Here is a 17,947-nt window from a genome sequence, read left to right as displayed (position 1 = left end):
TGGCTGGGCACCAGGCTCTTAACACGAACTCACTGACTTAATGCTCACAAACGCTCCTTGAAACACACAGTCATCACCCCATGTTTCAGAACAGAAACTGAACCGCCAAGAGGGAGAGAAACCTGGTGAGGGTCCCACATCTGGGGGGCAGGAGAGGGGGCTCCAAACCCAGAGACCAGCAGCTGGCACTGAGCACCATCCTGCCAAGAGCCTGGGCCATGCCCCTCCGGTTTCAGAAGAAATCTGAGCCACTTAGGAGATGGAAGAACTGACTGGGTTCACATTTTCTTTTGTAAACATTTGGAAGTGAATGCACATTTGTAAACCGGGATCGGTGGAGCAGCATTTAGATATGTTTTCATTTAATGAGCACTGAATGCCTATCAAACAGCAGACGCTATTCTTGAGACCCTGTGTGTGTGTGTGTGTGTGTGTGTGTTTGGCTGGGGACAATGTCAAAGATGAGAAAGATACGGATTCTGCTCCCGGAAGCTGATGACATCATTGGAGAGATGAATGGACACACAACTGTACAGGAAAGGAATAGAGCTAAAAGTGAGGACAGAGAACTGTGGGTCCAGAGGAGGGATGGCAGCTGCCGGTCTGGGGTGGGGGACTGGAGAGTGCTCTGGAGGTTATGCTGGTGTTTTAATGGGTGCCCTGGAGGCAGAGGATGAGTAAGTGCAAGAGGAAGAATATGAATGCAAGGCTAACTCAGAGCTGAGCTGTCTCTTTACTCTTGTTGTTTAGTCGCTCAGTCGTGTCTGAATCTTTGTGACCCCATGGGCTGCAGCACGCCAGGCTTCCCTGTTCTTCACCATCTCCTGGTCTTGCTCAAACTCATGTCCATTGAGTCGGTGATGCCATCCAACCATCTCATCCTCAGCCGGCCCCTTCTCCTTCTGCCCTCAACCTTCCCCAGTATCAGGGTCTTTTCCAATGAATCGGCTCTTTGCATCAGGTGGCCAAGGTATTGGAGCTTCAGCTTCAGCATCAGACCTGCAAGTGAATATTCAGGGTTGATTTCCTTTAGGACTGACTGGTTTGATTGCCTTGCTGTCCAAGGGACTCTTAAGAGTCTTCTCCAGCACCACAGTTTGAAAGCACCAGTTCTTGGGCACTCAGCCTTCTTTATGGTCCAACTCTCACATCCGCACATGACTACTGGAAAAACAATAACTTTGACTATACAGACCTTTGTCAGCAAAGTGATGTCTCTGCTTTTTAATATGCTGTCTAGATGTGTCATAATTTTTCTTCCAAGAAGGAAGCGTCTCTTAATTTTATGGCTGCATTTACCTCCCGCAGTGATTTTGGAGCCCAAGAAAATAAAATCTGCCACTGTTTCCACTTTTCCCCAATCTATTTGCCATAAAGTGATGGGACTGAATGCTGGTCCCCTCTCTTTACTCTTCACTTTCCTCATCTCAGAATCTCTGAATAGGCCACATGCCTAGTCAGTGTTTTTAGTAGTTAATAGGATTTGAATGTGGTTTAGGGAGAAAAAATAGTTCAGAGATTAATCTCTAAGCTCTGAAGTCAGATTGTCTGTGTTATCATTCCACTGCCTTTGGGGATAATATTTAACTTATTTGAGTATGAGTTTCCCTGTTGAGAGAAGGGAGATTATGGAAGTTTTCTTATTTGACTGTCAGGAGGATCAGATAAGAAAATCCATGTGGGACAGTTAACACAGGGACTGACGTGGAGGAAGGAAGTGCTGTCCACCAGGCGCAGAGCATGAGTCACCTGGGCAATTTAAAATGTTCTGGCAGCCACATTTTAAAAAGTAAAGAGGAAGAGGCGAAATTAATTTCAGTAATGTACCTTATTTAGTTCAATACGTCCAAATTATGATCATTTCAACATGCCATCCATATAATAATGCTGACGAAGCAGTATTACATTCTTCCTAGGGTACCAAAGATCCAGGGTGTATCTGACATGCACAGCGGGTTTCAGCCCCACAGAGCCACATGGAACGCAGGTCCGAGGGCTCATTGAAGATCCCATCAGCATCCTCAGGGCGTGAATCATTTGATGGTGTAACTGACATGGCAGCCTCACAGATGATGGAGAAGGAAGAGGGCATGGACTCGCACGATGTGAAGATAAAATGACCTGCGCGGTGACTGCACACACCATGACCGGGAAGACGCGTCCCCTCTTCAAGCGACTCAGGGACACAGTGAAACCTTTCCAGGTTGGCCACTTCCCAGACATCAGGCCAGATGTTCTGATTTATTTCGTAAATTTTAAAGATATGAGGTGACTCTTTAGGAACCTCCCGTTCTCATTCATTGACACACAGACCCACCCCCACGCCCCCACATAACACAATCCTGCCTTTTCCTCCCACTCTTTACAGAGTGGGACTGACAGAGATGCTAGACCACCTCTCAGCCACCGGTCCTCAGTCCTGTGAGATTTAACCAGCCCCTTTCTCTCTCTCTGTCTCCCGCTTGATGGCCAAGCTCAGGTGCTCAGTTTTTTTTTTTTTTTTTTTTTTACAAGAATGATATGTTTGGGGCCTTAATATTCTTCCCGTTGCTGGCTTTAAAGATGGGCAGGAGGCCATGAGCCAAAGAATGCAGGTGGCCTCTAGAAATTGGAAAAGGCAAGGAAATGGATCTCCACTTCTAGAGCCTCTGGAACGAACAATGCCTGGTGTAGCCTTGGCTTTTAACTCACTAAGACCTGTTTTTGTCCTTCAGAACTGTAAGATAGTAAATGTGAGTTGTTTAAGCCACTAAGTTTATGGCAATCTTTTAAGGCAGCACTCATACAATAAGCAAATATTACATGTGATCAAATGATGCTTCCTCCAAAGAAGAACTGAAATGTATCACTTATGAAAATTAAGGGATTTTGAAAACTCTCAGAGAAGCTGCCAAGATGAAGATTAAAAAAAGAGACATGTGTACCCCAATGTTCATCACAGCACTGTTTATAATAGCCAGGACATGGAAGCAACCTAGATGTCCATCAGCAGATGAATGGATAAGAAAGCTGTGGTACATATACACAATGGAGTATTATTCAGCCACTAAAAAGAATACATTTGAATCAATTCTAATGAGGTGGATGAAACTGGAGCCTATTATACAGAGTGAAGTAAGCCAGAAAGAAAAACACCAATACAGTATACTAACACATATATATATGGAATTTAGAAAGATGGTAACAATAACCCTGTATGCTGCTGCTAAGTCGCTTCACTCGTGTTCGACTCTGTGCGACCCCATAGACGGCAGCCCACCAGGCTCCCCCGTCCCTGGGATTCTCCAGGCAAGAACACTGGAGTGGGTTGCCATTTCCTTCTCCAATGCATGAAAGTGAAAAGTGAAAGTGAAGTCGCTCAGTCGTGTCCGACTCCTAGCAACCCCATGGACTGCAGCCCACCAGGCTCCTCTGTCCATGGGATTCTCCAGGCAAGAGTACTGGAGTGGGGTGCCATTGCCTTCTCCAATAACCCTGTATATGAGACAGCAAAAGAGACACTGATGTATAGAACAGTCTTTTGGACTCTGTGGGAGAGGGAGAGGGTGGGATGATTTGGGAGAATGGCATTGAAACATGTATAATATCATATATGAAACAAGTCGCCAGTCCAGGTTCGATGCACAATACTGGATGCTTGGGGCTGGTGCACTGGGACGACCCAGAGGGATGGTACAGGGAGGGAGGAGGGACGAGGGTTCAGGATGGGGAACACGTGTATACCTGTGGCGGATTCATGTTGATGTATGGCAAAACCAATACAATATTGTAAAGTTAAAAAATAAAATTAAATTAAAAAAATAATTATAAAATTGTGATGTTCAAAATAGTTTCTAGTATTTGTTTAAAATAGTGACATTGACACATGTATACCTGTGGCGGATTCATTTTGATATTTGGCAAAACTAATACAGTTATGTAAAGTTTAAAAATAAAATAAAATTAAAAAAAAATAAAATAGTGACATTGTTATCTCCCTTTTTTTTTTTTTTTAAGAATCAGCTGGAGCAACACTGAAAATCACCCCACACAAGCTACATTATAAAGGGCAGGTTATAATGAATTGGGCTTCCCTGGTAGCTCTGCTGGTAAAGAATTCACCTGCAGTGCAGGAGACCCTGGTTTGAGTCCTGGGTTGAGAAGATCCCCTGGAGAAGGGATAGGCCACCCACTCCAGTACTCTTGGGCTTTCCTGGTGGCTCAGTCGGTAAAGAATCTGCCTGAAATGTGGAAGACCTGGGTTTGATCCCTGGGTTGGGAAGATCCCCTGGAGGAGAGCATGGCAACCCACTCCAGTGTTCTTGCCTGGAGAATCCCCAAGGACAGAGGATCAATGGCGGGCTGCAGTGCATGGGGTCTCAAAGATTTGGACATGCCTGAGCAACTAAGCACAGCACACATAATGAATCACTCAGCAAAATAACTCAACAGCAACTCTTTCATTTATTTTTCTCCTGTATTTTGACAAGCAATCAGAAATGTCCCAGGAAAGAGCACAAAAATGTTCTCTTACCTGACAGTACAGTTTTTGAATTTCTATCACCTATTGGGTACAAATAAATGAAAATATTTAATGCTCAATTAAATTGAATAACTTCTACCTTACCTACTTAATCATTTTTAACAAATCTATGATGTGACAGGTGAAAAATACCAAATGTGAAACACGGTGAACTCCTGCTGAAATGCAGCCCCTTGGACATAATAGACTCTCAGAAATATTTGCTGATTTGATTGATTTGAGGAAGAGACTCTAAAGGTAGTAGCTTCAACCTGTGATATTGGCTCCAAAGAATGCTCACCCCCTGAGAGCGGGCTAGTTATCATGAACAAACTAGAGAATTAAATAATAACTCTGCACGCCAAGACCTAGAACTATGCCCCAAGTGTCACTGACACTCAATAAAGTTTGCTCTTATCATTCCATGTACATGACCTCATTTAACCCAAATGGAGCACAGTGAAGCAGATCTTTTAGTCCTCTTTATTAAAAAAGAAAAGAGAGAGATGTTTTAATCCCCTTAAAAAATGGCTTGCCCAAAGCTACACTAGATAAATGGCAGTGAAAGTGTTAGTTGCTCAGTCATGTCTGACTCTTTTGCAGCCCCATGAACTGTATGCAGCCCACTAGGCTCCTCTGTCCATGGGATTCTCCAGGCAAGAATACTGGAATGTTTAGCCATTCCGTTCTCCAGGGGATCTTCCCGACCCAGGTATTGAACCTGGGACTCCTGCACTGAAGGAAGATTCTTTACCATCTGAGCTGCCAGGGAAGCCCAAAAATGCAGAGTGGAACTCAAACATGGAGATTCTACTGCTAAACCCATGGTCTTTCCCTCAATCCACAGCTCAGCTGGGTAATACATGCCTGTCTTCAACATGTTCCCACTGAGTTTACCAGTTGCACGATGCAAGACTCAGTAGTGTCCTAATGCTAACGCTAATGCTAAGTCGCTTCAGTCGTGTCTGACTCTGTGCAACCCCATAGATGGCAGCCCACCAGACTCCCCGGTCCCTGGAATTCTCAAGGCAAAAACACTGGAGTGGGTTGCTATTTCCTTCTTCAATGCATGAAGTCGTGTTCAACTCTTAGCGACCCTGTGGACTGCAGCCTACCAGGCTCCTCCATCCATGGGATTTTCCTGGCAAGAGTACTGGAGTGGGTTGCCATTGCCTTCTCCCAGCAGTGTCCTAGTCCATCAATAAATGGATGATTCATGTCCAACATATGTAGTATGTTTTCCCTCCCCAGTTTGGCTCATCAATTCCAACCAGAAAAGCTTTTAGTTTTAAGTCAAAAGGAAATTTTGCATCAAATAAGGACTAAATAGGAAAAGAAGTTCGTCAAGGCTGTATATTTTCACCCTGTTTATTTAACTTATATGCAGAGTACATCATGAGAAACGCTGGACTGGAAGAAACACAAGCTGGAATCAAGATTGCCGGGAGAAATATCAATGACCTCAGATATGCAGATGACACCACCCTTATGGCAGAAAGCGAAGAGGAACTAAAAGCCTCTTGATGAAAGTGAAAGTGGAGAGTGAAAAAGTTGGCTTAAAGCTCAACATTCAGAAAACGAAGATCATGGCATCTGGTCCCATCACTTCATGGGAAATAGATGGGGAAACAGTGGAAACAGTGTCAAACTTTATTTTTCTGGGCTCCAAAATCACTACAGATGATGACTGCAGCCATGAAATTAAAAGACACTTACTCCTTGGAAGGAAAGTTATGACCAACCTAGATAGCATATTCAAAAGCAGAGACATTACTTTGCCAACAAAGGTCTGTCTAGTCAAGGCTATGGTTTTTCCTGTGGTCATGTATGGCTGTGAGAGTTGGACTGTGAGGAAGGCTGAGTGCTGAAGAATTGATGCTTTTGGACTGTGGTGTTGGAGAAGACTCTTGAGAGTCCCTTGGACTGCAAGGAGATCCAACCCGTCCATTCTGAAGGAGATCAGCCCTGGGATTTTTTTGGAAGGAATGATGCTAAAGCTGAAACTCCAGTACTTTGGCCACCTCATGTGAAGAGTTGACTCATTGGAAAAGGCTCTGATGCTGGGAGGGATTGGGGGCAGGAGGAGACGGGGACGACAGAGGATGAGATGGCTGGATGGCATCACTGACTCAATGCACATGAGTTTGGGTGAACTCCGGGAGTTGGTGATGGACAGGGAGGCTTGGTGTGCTGCGATTCATGGGGTCACAAAGAGTCGGACACGACTGAGCGACTGATCTGATCTGAAGGACTAATATTGCAAATTCACCGTGAAAAGACTTTCTACCTTGTGGCAATGACAGGGACTCATTAGCATTCTTTTCAAGGAGAGGAGTCAAGACTTCAGTGGCTGTTAAGATGTAAAATATTCATTCTGAGCCCACATAGTGGGAAAGAACATAGGTTGAACAGCTGCATAAGCTACACGAAGATTTACCAAGACTTCCCCTTAATACAGTGTTAGCAATAAGGCTTTTAGTAGCAACTCCATTGGCAAAAAGAAAATACTAATACTAGTCGGTAACTTAAAACACTTATGATTGAAAAGAAAATGAAGCTAACTCTTATGGAGGGAAGAAAGTGGCCCAATAGCAGTTTCAACTTATTTGATGCAAATTTTCCTTTTGACTTAAAAGTTAAAGGGTTTTTTTTTGGTTGGAACTGATGAGCCAAACTGGGCAGAGAGAAGTGAAGTGAAAGTTGTTCAGTCATGTCTGACCCTTTGTGACCCCATGGACTATACACTCCATGGAATTCTCTAGGCCAGAATTACTGGAGTGGGTAGCCTTTCCCTTCTCCAGGGGATCTTCCCAACCCAGGGATTGAACCCAGGTCTCCTGCATTGCAGACAGATTCTTTACCAGCTGAGCATACTGCATATTTTGTACATGAAAATTTACAGGTGGGATCATCTCAATGGCTTAGGAAAGTGGAAACAGCAAATAATGATAGTAAAAAATGGCAATCTGATCCATCCCACCGTTAATTCTACCGACCGTTTCCTTTATGATCTACCTATTACCTTCCTGGGTGACTCATAGAATGAAAAATGTCAAGTCAATAAAACAAAAACATGCATTTATCCCATGCTTGCTTTCAATTTTCAGTCTCTGTTAATATATGGAGAAAGAAAAGATTGCTTTTAGGAAAAGGGATATTGTTTCTAGAGAGGCTTCAATTCAAAACGAATTTTAAAATGAAAGACTATGATTCCCGGAAATAAAAATGCTGATGCTCCCTGCCTTAGTTCAGATGACTTTAATTAACCATCAGACACATGGACACATAATAGCCCAGTGTGTCTAGTAACACATCCTACACAATCGTGGCCATGCTAGTTCCTCCCGGAGACTGCAATATCTCCAAATAGGAGGCAAATGGTTCCTGACACACACAAAACAGGTGGAACCAGTAGCTCTCCAGAATTGTCTGCTTTTACGGCATTCTAAACCCAAAACCCAACTAATAGAACAAAACAAATGCAAATCAAAGGGAAAAGAAAGAAACAAAAAATATATGACAAAAAACCAACACACACACATGCACAAACACACGTACATACACACTTCCACCAATATTTGAGCTGCCTGTATGGACTTTCGAAACTTTTAAAGTGTCATGGATACAGTCATTCCGGTTGAATACAACTGGGATTTTTAGCAACTAACCCAGTTATTTGCTCTAGATCCGCTAGATGATTTCCTTTGTTTCCTTTGGTACACACCTTTGTGACTTCAGGGTTGGTTGTGTAAGTATCAGTCACATGTTTGGTGGAAATTCATTTGTTTGTCTGGACCAGTGGTTCTCAATCAGTGGCAACTTCCCCTACCCCCACCCCAGCAGACACTGGATAATGTCTGAAGACATTTTTGGTTGTCACAGTTTGGGGGGTGGTCCTTCAGTGGGTAGTCGTCAGGACACTGTTAAACATCCTACAATGTGCAGGGCAGCCCTCATCATAGAGAATTATGTGGTCCCAAACATCCATAGTGCTGAGGCTGAGAAACCCTGGGCTAAAACAGTCAAGACAATTACTAACTGGTCAAAGACTTGTGATTAGCAATACATGGCCTGCACTCACAATCAGTAGGACAAAACTCAGCGCTATTCTAATTTTCTAAACTCCTGGTTTCTACACCTTCATTTGACTGCATACTTTTTAGTGGGAAAAGCTTATCTTTTAGCTCCCCACAGTGCCCTGTGGAAACAGAACGCACTCAGTGAATGATTAATGTCACTGCTGACTTCCAGTGTTTTTTCACAGTCACTTTGGAATCCAGTCCTTGTAATGGAAACCCTAGTATCTTCCATTATATTTCTTTGTTTAAAATCCATTTCAACATCTATTTGCTAGAAAATTCCTGTGCTCAAGTTCAATGCCTCACCTGACAACTGCCTCTTGACTTTGGGCCATACAAGTGGTCATAGATGGTCTGCTGCTGCTGCTGCTGCTGCTGCTAAGTCGCTTCAGTCGTGTCCGACTCTGTGCGACCCCAGAAAAGGCAGCCCACCAGGCTCCCCCGTCCCTGGGATTCTCCAGGCAAGAACACTGGAGTGGGTTGCCATTTCCTTCTCCAATGTATGAAAGTGAAAAGTGACAGTGAAGTCACTCAGTCGTGTCTGACTCTTAGCGACCCCATGGACTGCAGCCCACCAGGCTCCTCCATCCACGAGAGTTTCCAGGCAAGAGTACTGGAGTGGGGTGCCATTGCTGGCGCTCTAAACCAAAAACCCAACTAATAGAACAAAACAAAGGCAAATCAAAGAGGGGAAAAAAAGAAACAAAAAATATACGATAAAAAACCAAAACACACACACAAACACATGCACACACACACTTCCAGAAATACTGCACACAAGTGCAAGCTCTGCTGATGGGATTAGTGGAGATGCTGTCTGGATGATGGGATGTGCATCCTTGGAGGGAGAGGTGACTGTTACCTGAGCAGATGACAATGGCGTCTTCTCCGGGACCGCAGTTACAGATGTACCAGTCGGCATGGGGACACTGTCCCAGAAAACTCTCTCTTCTTGTACAGTCCACACCATTCAGCAGAAACTGGCCTTCCCCTGCCCCAAAGTGGGCCTTCACCGGGGCTGCCAGGGCATGCCCACAGCTCAGTTGCCGGCACACCACCTCGGCTTCATGCGTGTCCCAGTGGTCATCACAGACCCTGCCCCACTGGCCGTGGTAGAAAACCTCCCCACCTCCAGAACATCTGCCTGCCCCATTCATCAGCTGCAATTGCAGCCAGTCTTTCAAAAATCCAAAAAACAAACAAACAAACATTGCATGTTAGGAGAAGGGACACTTTCTGCATTAACTCATTTGTTGAGCTGTTCAATAAAGATTTATTGAACACATCCTGGATCCCAGCAGATGGCCCCTGTAGCTACTGTGATTCACAGACCAGACCTGGTCTTTCTTGGCCCAAAGTTTAGAGTCTAGTTTAAGGAGGCAGCCCCATTGATCCAACATTAAGTTTAAACTTACAATTCTGCAAGGTGCTAAGAAGCAAACGTGGAGATGTTCATAATCTTTTGAGAGCATAAGGGGTAGGGGTTCCAGGATATCTTTTCTAAGAAGGGATGATGGACCTGAGGCTTAGAGGAAGAGAAGGACGGAGTTAAGTAGATAAAGTGGGATGGAGTAGAGGCAGAGCCTTCCTTGATGCATTGAGAAAAGGCAGAGGTTATGAGTGATGAGAATGCATAGAAATCTCCAGATGAAATCTTTCTGTTTGGTAGTACTTGTAAGGTTGGGACCTACTCACCATTTAAAAGCACACAACCCACCAACTCACATCAAATGAGGAGTTACAAAACCTCGACTCACCCCCGGGAAATGGTGTCAGCATCTCAGCATCTAAGAGCAAAGAGGAAGAAATAGGATATCATTGCTGTCATTGCAAAATAGTCCAGCCAAGGTTCTTGGTGAGTATTGCACGTATGTGATGACAGCCCTGTGGAGTAGACGTTAAGCTAAAGGCATGATTCCAGGCGTATATCTGGTAGGTTCTTTCTAGAAACTGATAGTATTGGATTGGCCAAAAATTTCATTTGGGTTTTTCCGTAAGATTTTATGAGCACCCACAAAGCCACAGGCATTACTGGGGCAGCTGAAGTCAGGATTTTTGTGTCTGATTTTAGTTTAATTATATCTTTGAATGACAATTGATTAAATCATATCCATAGCCTCTCTCCATAATTTTCTAAAATGCATCTAGGCAACAAGAACAAAACAGTAAGGGGAGAAAATGTTTTATGCATGGTTCAAGGCCAGGAATTGACTGCTTCTTTTCTTTCCCTTACTTAGTCCTTTCGGTTAAATTCACTATTTGTTTTCTGCCCCTCCCCCACCTCCTGCAGTGGGTTATGCTGGCAAATATCATCAGAGGATGGGGCGCTTGGGGGTGCTCTGTTAAAGATATACTAAGGTATGTTTCTCACCAAAAGCTCCTGAAGTTTCGTATTCATCATCTGTGAGAAAGAAAAGAAAGCTGATTGTAACTTGGGTCTAGCAGAGACAGTTGAGATTCTGGACTGTCTTGCACTTGCTGGACGGTTCAGCCATCACCCCACTGTTAAGATTCCAGTGAAGCAGTTCAGCCTGGAATTAGTCTTTTATACGGTTTCTCCAAAAAGGAATATTGGAAGGAAAAGCCTTCTGACTATTTCAATAGTTGCTGAAATACAAACATCTTAATCCAAACTTCATGAAAAAAAGAAAGTGAAAATGAAAGTTACTTACTCGTGTCTGACTCTTTGCGACCCCATGGACTATACAGTCCATGGAATTCTCCAGGCCAGAATACTGGAGTGGGTAGCCTTTCCCTTCTCCAGGGTACCTTCCCAACCCAGGAATTGAACCAGGGTCTCCCAAACCAGGTCTCCCACATTGCAGGCAGATTCTTTAGCCGGTGAGCCACAACGGAAGCCTAAGAATACTGGAGTGGGTAGCCTATCCCTTCTCCAGCAGATCTTCCTGACCCAGGAATCCAACTGGGGTTTCCTCCATTGCAGGCAGACTCTTTACCAACTGAGCTATCAGGGAAGCCCCAAACTTCATACTCAGGAATAACACAACACATTCAACTAGGATTGGTTTTTCTGTTTCTCAACCTGAGATTGGGGTTGGAGACACTTGCAGGCTAAACAGGTGCATCTTAACGTTACCAAATGTCAATATTCAAAGCACTATTTTTATACCACAATAAATGTGGTTTTGTTATGACTGGGAAGTAAAACTCCAGGTGAGTTTTTAAGATAATAGGATCTCAAAGAGAGTCTCTGCTCTGGGCAGGCAACTCTGGGCCACGCTTTTGGGAGCATTTGTTTGAGAAACACGGGAACTGGTTACTCCATTCACACTGGTCCCCTCACCCACCCACCAGTCAATCACTCATTTCTCCAATTAACATACACTGACCTTCTTCCAACATCCCCAGCGGGAAGAGCACTTCAAGAAATGGGAGACAGTAGAGTGAGTTGCAAAGACAGGAGAAGGTCGGTCTGGAGACTCTGGTTTTAATAAATGAGGGTGGCTGGGGAGCTGGCCAGGCTGTAGGGCGTGTGACTGTGTGTGTGTTTGGTCGGGGGAGAGGGGAGATTGGGGGTACATGAGGTAGGGGAGAATGGTGAGGTTAGCAGCAAAGCAACAAAGACAACCCTACACTTTTGCCAATTCTGTTTAGGCCCAGGGCAATTTTTTCCAGAATGCAGGCATATGTGGTAAAGGGGACTGAATACCTGATGTGGAGTCCAGAGGCCTGAATATTTGCCATGTGACTTTGGTTGAGGTACATGACCTTGATTTAACCTTCCCCTGAACCTCAGTTTCTTTATTTGTAAAACAGAGATCATAAAACAAGCCCTCCTGAGTTGGTAAGGATGGCGAGGGATAGTGGCTGGAAGGTGTCTAGAAAACCCTAGAAGGTGTCTAGAAAATGGGTTATGTCGGGATTAACGAGTCATGTCAGGATTGACCGCTTAAGGCAGGCTCTCAGGCAAAACCGTTCAAGAGACTCAAAGCACCTGGACTTGGAAAAAGCAGCAGGCTAAGATTACAATAAAGATCCAGTCAGTCTATCAACATATCATACTGGAAAGAAATTAGATTATTCCTCTCCCCAGAAAAATGACAGAGGAAACTTACTCAACTTTAATCCATAGCGGGAGAATCAGAGGAAATTATTGGAAAAAATAACTGGACTGAAGCTGACATTTGAAGATGGAACTGTAGATAAATTTGCTTCGTTAGTAAAACAATGAATATCAATTAATAAGTCCTTATTAAAATGAACAAATTCAATGGCACATGCCTGGTTCTAAAGCAAGGTTTCTTAACTTCAGCATTAATGACACTTTGTTCTGGAACATTCTCGGGGGGGCGGGGGGAAGGGGGCTGTTCTGGGTAGGGCAGGATGTTGAGCAACATCCCTGGCCCCCACCAACAAGACGCTAGCAGCGCCCCCTTGTGACAATCAAAAATGTCTCCAGTTCAGTTCAGTTCAGTCGCTCAGTTGTGTCCGACTCTTTGCGGCCCCATGAATCGCAGCACACCAGGCCTCCCTGTCCATCACCAACTCCCGGAGTTCACTCAGACTCATGTGCATTGAGTCAGTGATGCCATCCAGCCATCTCGTCCCCTTCTCCTCCTGCCCCCAATCCCTCCCAGCATCAGAGTCTTTTCCAATGAGTCAACTCTTTGCATGAGGTGGCCAAAGGACTGGAGTTTCAGCTTTAGCATCATTCCTTCCAAAGAAATCCCAGGGCTGATCTCCTTCAGAATGGACTGGTTGGATCTCTTTGCAGTCCAAGGGATTCTCAAGAGTCTTCTCCAACACCACAGTTCAAAAGCATCAATTCTTTGGTGCCCAGCCTTCTTCACAGTCCAACTCTCACATCCATACATGACCACAGGAAAAACCATAGCCTTGACTAGACGGACCTTTGTTGGCAAAGGAATGTCTCTGCTTTTGAATATGCTGTCTAGGTTGGTCATAACTTTCTTTCCAAGGAGTAAGGGTCTTTTACTTTCATGGCTGCAGTCACCATTTGCAGTGATTTTGGAGCCCCCAAAAATAAAGTCTGACAGTTTCCACTGTTTCCCCATCTATTTCCCATGAAGTGATGGGACCAGATGCCATGATCTTCGTTTTCTGAATGTTGAGCTTTAAGCCAACTTTTTCACTCTCCACTTTCACTTTTATCAAGAGGCTTTTTAGTTCCTCTTCACTTTCTGCCATAAGGGTGGTATCATCTGCATATCTGAGGTTACTGCCAAATATCCCCTGGGGGACAAAATCACTCCTGGTTGAGAATAACTGTTCAAAATCCTACTTGAAATGTGGTTTTCAATTCCCCCTAAGTAAGCGACTTCAATGATTCGCTAACTGGGCTACTCTCAGCACCTCTCTGTATGCAGCACTACCCCCCACCACCAACCTAGGTGCTTGGCCTCGAGGACATGCTGTAGAATAGACTAGCAGACTCCTCCTATCACTGGGCCAAGCCCCCTGGAGCACCCAGACATGCCAAAGCTGATTCTGCCTGTACAGGAAAGGTCTTGGGAGTGTCTGGCATGGTCTAACCATGAAGTGGGTGCCAGGGGTCCAGGAGTTTGGAGGGACCAGAACTGCCTTTGCCCTGGGCGGGGAGGTGAAGGTGATGAGATGGTTGGGAATGATGGTTTAATGGACCAGAATCCTCCTCCATTCCCTTATTCTACTCTCAGGCCAGAGCCACCTTCAGCGAGAAAGGTTCCTGAAGGGCAGGTCTGGTCTCAGTCGTCACCAAGAGAAGTGAGTCCACTCCTTTGTGACAGAAGCTGGCACATGGAATAGTCTGGAAGTCATGGAATAGTCAATTCCACAGGAGATGGACACTGTGTCCACTGCTGGGTCGCCCACCAAGCATCCATGAATGGGTGCTTGGCTCTTGATGATGGCTCTTGAAATTCTCAATAATTTTTGTAAAAAGATGCACATAATCATTTTTCACTGGGATCTGCAATTATTGCAACTAGACTAAGTCTTTTCACTTCAAACCTAGTAGTCTTTCCTAGAATGATTACTGTTGGCTTCTCAAACAGACACAAGAAGGATGGGGTTAGAGTTAGAGTGTCTAACTGAAGCTCTAATACTTTGGTCACCTGAAGAGCCGACTTACTGGAAAACACCCTGATGCTGGGAAAGATTGAAGGCAGGAGGAGAAGGGGATGACAGAGAATGAGATGGCTGGATGGCATCACCAATTCAACCGACATGAGTCTGAGCAAACTCTGCTGCTGCTGCTGCTGCTAAGTCGCTTCAGTCGTGTCCGACTCTGTGCGACCCCATAGGGCAGCCCACCAGGCTCCCCTGTACATGGGATTCTCCAGGCAAGAACACTGGAGTGGGTTGCCATTTCCTTCTCCAACGCATGAAAGTGAAAAGTGAAAGTGAAGTCACTCAATCGTGTCCGACTCTTCGCGACCCCATGGACTGCAGCCCACCAGGCTCCTCCGTCCATGGGATTTCCCAGACAAGAGTACTGGAGTGGGGTGCCATCGCCTTTTCCTGAGCAAACTCTAGGAGATGGTGAAAGACAGGGAAGGGAGCCTGACCTGCTGCAGTCCGTGGGGTCACTAAGAGTCGGACACGACTGAGTGACTGAACGACAAGGTGAGTCAAGGAGAAACTGAGGAAGCGACTGGAAAAAAATGAAACATCAACTCTCGGGAAAGAGAGCCATTTACCGGAGCAGATGATGCCGGCGTCTTCCCCGGGCGCACAGTTGAGAATGAGCCAGCCGGCGTGGGAGCACTGCGCCAGGGACGACTGCACCCCAGAACACCGCCCCTGGTCCAGAAGAATGGGGCCGGCGCCCCGCCGAAGCGGGCCCCTCCGGGCGCCGAGACGGCCGCCCCGCAGCCCAGCGCCTGCACACCACCTGCGGGTCACTCTCGCACCACAGGTCGTCACACACCGTGCACCACACGTCGTCACACACCGTGCACCACACGCCTTCAAAATACACCTCGATGCGGCCAAAGCACCTTCCCTAACCTTCCACGAGCTGCACAGCGAGCCAGTCTTTGGGAGAAAGGCAGTCCCCCAGTCCCTGCCAAAGCGTTGGTGACCGGAGCCAACATCTCCCTCACCCCCGTCATCACCAGACAGAAACTACTGTTCATCAGGTGCCATCCGGGTTCTTGGCACAGGGCTAAGCCCTCTGCAAAGGACATCTCAGGACTTCCTGATTGCGGATTACTGTCCCCATTTTACCAAGGAGGAGGAAACAGGGACCGAACTGGAACCACAGCACATCCTGATAGCACCCCGGGGTCCTCCATCAGGTTGCTATAGGGTCCTCAGTTATGGCTGGGGTCATCCACTTGACTTCGGCTGGCCTCGTGGGGAACATCCGGCTTTGCTTTGTTTTTTTTCAAAAGCACTTCCCATTCGATCCTCCCATCCCCACTGGCAAGAATATCTACATCTAAGAAGACAGAAGCTCTAAGCTCAGGGCTCCTTACTGTTTTAGCTTAAATATTTCTTGACTCTAGGATGCTTTGCACTGAGTCATTGCCAGCGTGGAGCCGAAGGTACCAGAAAAAAAAAAAAAAAGCCCTTGCACAATAGACGCATGCACTGTGCTTTCCTCCGGGGCGCTGTGCCCCGCCCCGCCCCAGGCTGTACATCTTCGGGACAGTGTGGGACTCTCTCCCATCAGCTTTCTCCTCCCCTTCACCTCTCCCGAGTACTTTGCTTGGGAACACCTCGCTGGCGCCTCCACTTCCCCAGGAGCAAGTAGGGGAGGGTCTCAGAGCGCCCAGCGGACTCTGGGTTTGCTTCTCCTCTCGGTAGCTGTGTGGCCTGTGTGGGCAGGTAACCTCCCACTCTGCTTGTCTGCAAAATGCGGATGCTGATAACAGTACCTGCCTCTAAGGAAATGAATGAACCAAGTATCCATAAAGGTCCAGGTACTGAATAGCCACTTGATGAACAGCAATTTTTATTATCTCCTCTTTACCCAGGAATGAGAGAGGCAACTAGACTGATAAAAGTTCCCAGGGCCGGCTGCTGACCTAGGGCCCTCAGCAGGTTGGACTCCCCAGCAGCACAGAGCTGCGCTTCTCCAAGTGTGGTCCTCACCCAGCCCCCATCATTCGAATCTCTGGGGAAGCGGACCCCTGGAGCACACACCACGTCTGGGACTGGGGTCTGTAGTTTTGCATGTTCAACAAGATCTTGGGGGCGACTATGGTATATCCCGATATGTAAGAGCCCCTGAAATGGAGACCCTTAAGTGAATCTTTAATGTGTAAGAACCATGAAATGAGATAAAGATCTGAGTGCATTCCTAGCTTGTTAAGCAGAAGTAAAAATGGAGTGTCTTTATTTCCAGGGGAGAGCAGCTTGCCCTGCAGGGTGGGGACTACCCATCCCATCCCCAGGGGGTCTTCCGGGCTTCTCTGCATCCTCTGCCCTGCAGGGCCAAGCTCTTTCCTCCGGAGTTCCTGTCCACCCAGGCCACCATCTGGCTCTGACTCACCATCTCTCTGCTCCGCAGGTGTGCCCAGCATGGAGCTTCTCTTAGACAGTCTCTTCCACAGGTTTTCTCTGGATCCACTGCCATCCCCCTTGGAATAAACTGAGATGCATGAGCCGTGTTAGAACCTGAGTGTTCAGAACAGGGAGAGAGAAATAACCTCCCCGCAGAGATCATGGTCTGGCATCAGACAGCAGCTTCCAGGCCCCACTCCAATCCCACTGACACACAAGCTCAGCAGAGGGGGACCTGGGAATCTGAATTTTTATCAATCCCAGTGATTCTGTTGTTCAGCCAAGTTGGGAATGACTTTCTTACCTTACAGTGTATAGCTGGTCTGTTAACTATTACTTTTCATCAAATAAGTGTTTTCATCAGCTATTCCAACTTTTTGTCAATGTATTTTATTACATGTCTTTATCTATTCTGTAGTTATTCTGGAGGCATTTTCTTTAATTAAACTTTACATGTAAATTCAATCATGCTTCTTAGTTTTAACTGGATGTTTTCTAATATCTCCTGAGTTTGCCTTTTTACAATTGTTTCTCCCTTTTTTGCTTTTTAAAACATTTTTCTATTTTCATCTTCAACATAGATTTTTCTGTTGGCTGGGTTTTAAATTAATATTATTTAATTAATTTTACATTTTGCATTTGTCTTTTAAAAGCTTTGGTAAAGGATGAGCTATTTATCTGTTGCTCAACAAAAAGACCCCCCTCCAGTACTCTTGCCTGGAAAATCCCATGGACGGAGGAGCCTGGTAGGCTACGGTCCATGGGGCTGCTAAGAGTTGGACATGACTGAGTGACTTCACTTTCACTTTTCACTTTCATGCATTGGAGAAGGAAATGACAACCCACTCCAGTGCTCTTGCCTGGAGAATCCCAGGGATTGGGGAGCCTGGTGGGCTTC

The 17,947-nt window shown here is 45.8% G+C and overlaps 1 protein-coding gene across 1 annotated transcript in view; it reads right to left on the bottom strand.

Moving 5' to 3' along the window:
• LOC129636726 (deleted in malignant brain tumors 1 protein-like) overlaps nt 1-17,947 on the bottom strand; it is a 108,710-nt gene that overhangs the window by 82,936 nt on the left and 7,827 nt on the right. Inside the window, 5 exon segments of the mRNA XM_055560330.1 lie at nt 9,443-9,757; nt 15,240-15,371; nt 15,374-15,421; nt 15,424-15,576; nt 17,039-17,137. Coding sequence (XP_055416305.1) covers nt 9,443-9,757; nt 15,240-15,371; nt 15,374-15,421; nt 15,424-15,576; nt 17,039-17,137 — 747 coding nt within the window.

This window comes from Bubalus kerabau, chromosome 22, assembly GCF_029407905.1.
Source record: "Bubalus kerabau isolate K-KA32 ecotype Philippines breed swamp buffalo chromosome 22, PCC_UOA_SB_1v2, whole genome shotgun sequence".
Taxonomy (NCBI): Eukaryota; Metazoa; Chordata; class Mammalia; order Artiodactyla; family Bovidae; genus Bubalus; species Bubalus kerabau.
This window is presented reverse-complemented; position numbering and strand designations above follow the sequence as displayed.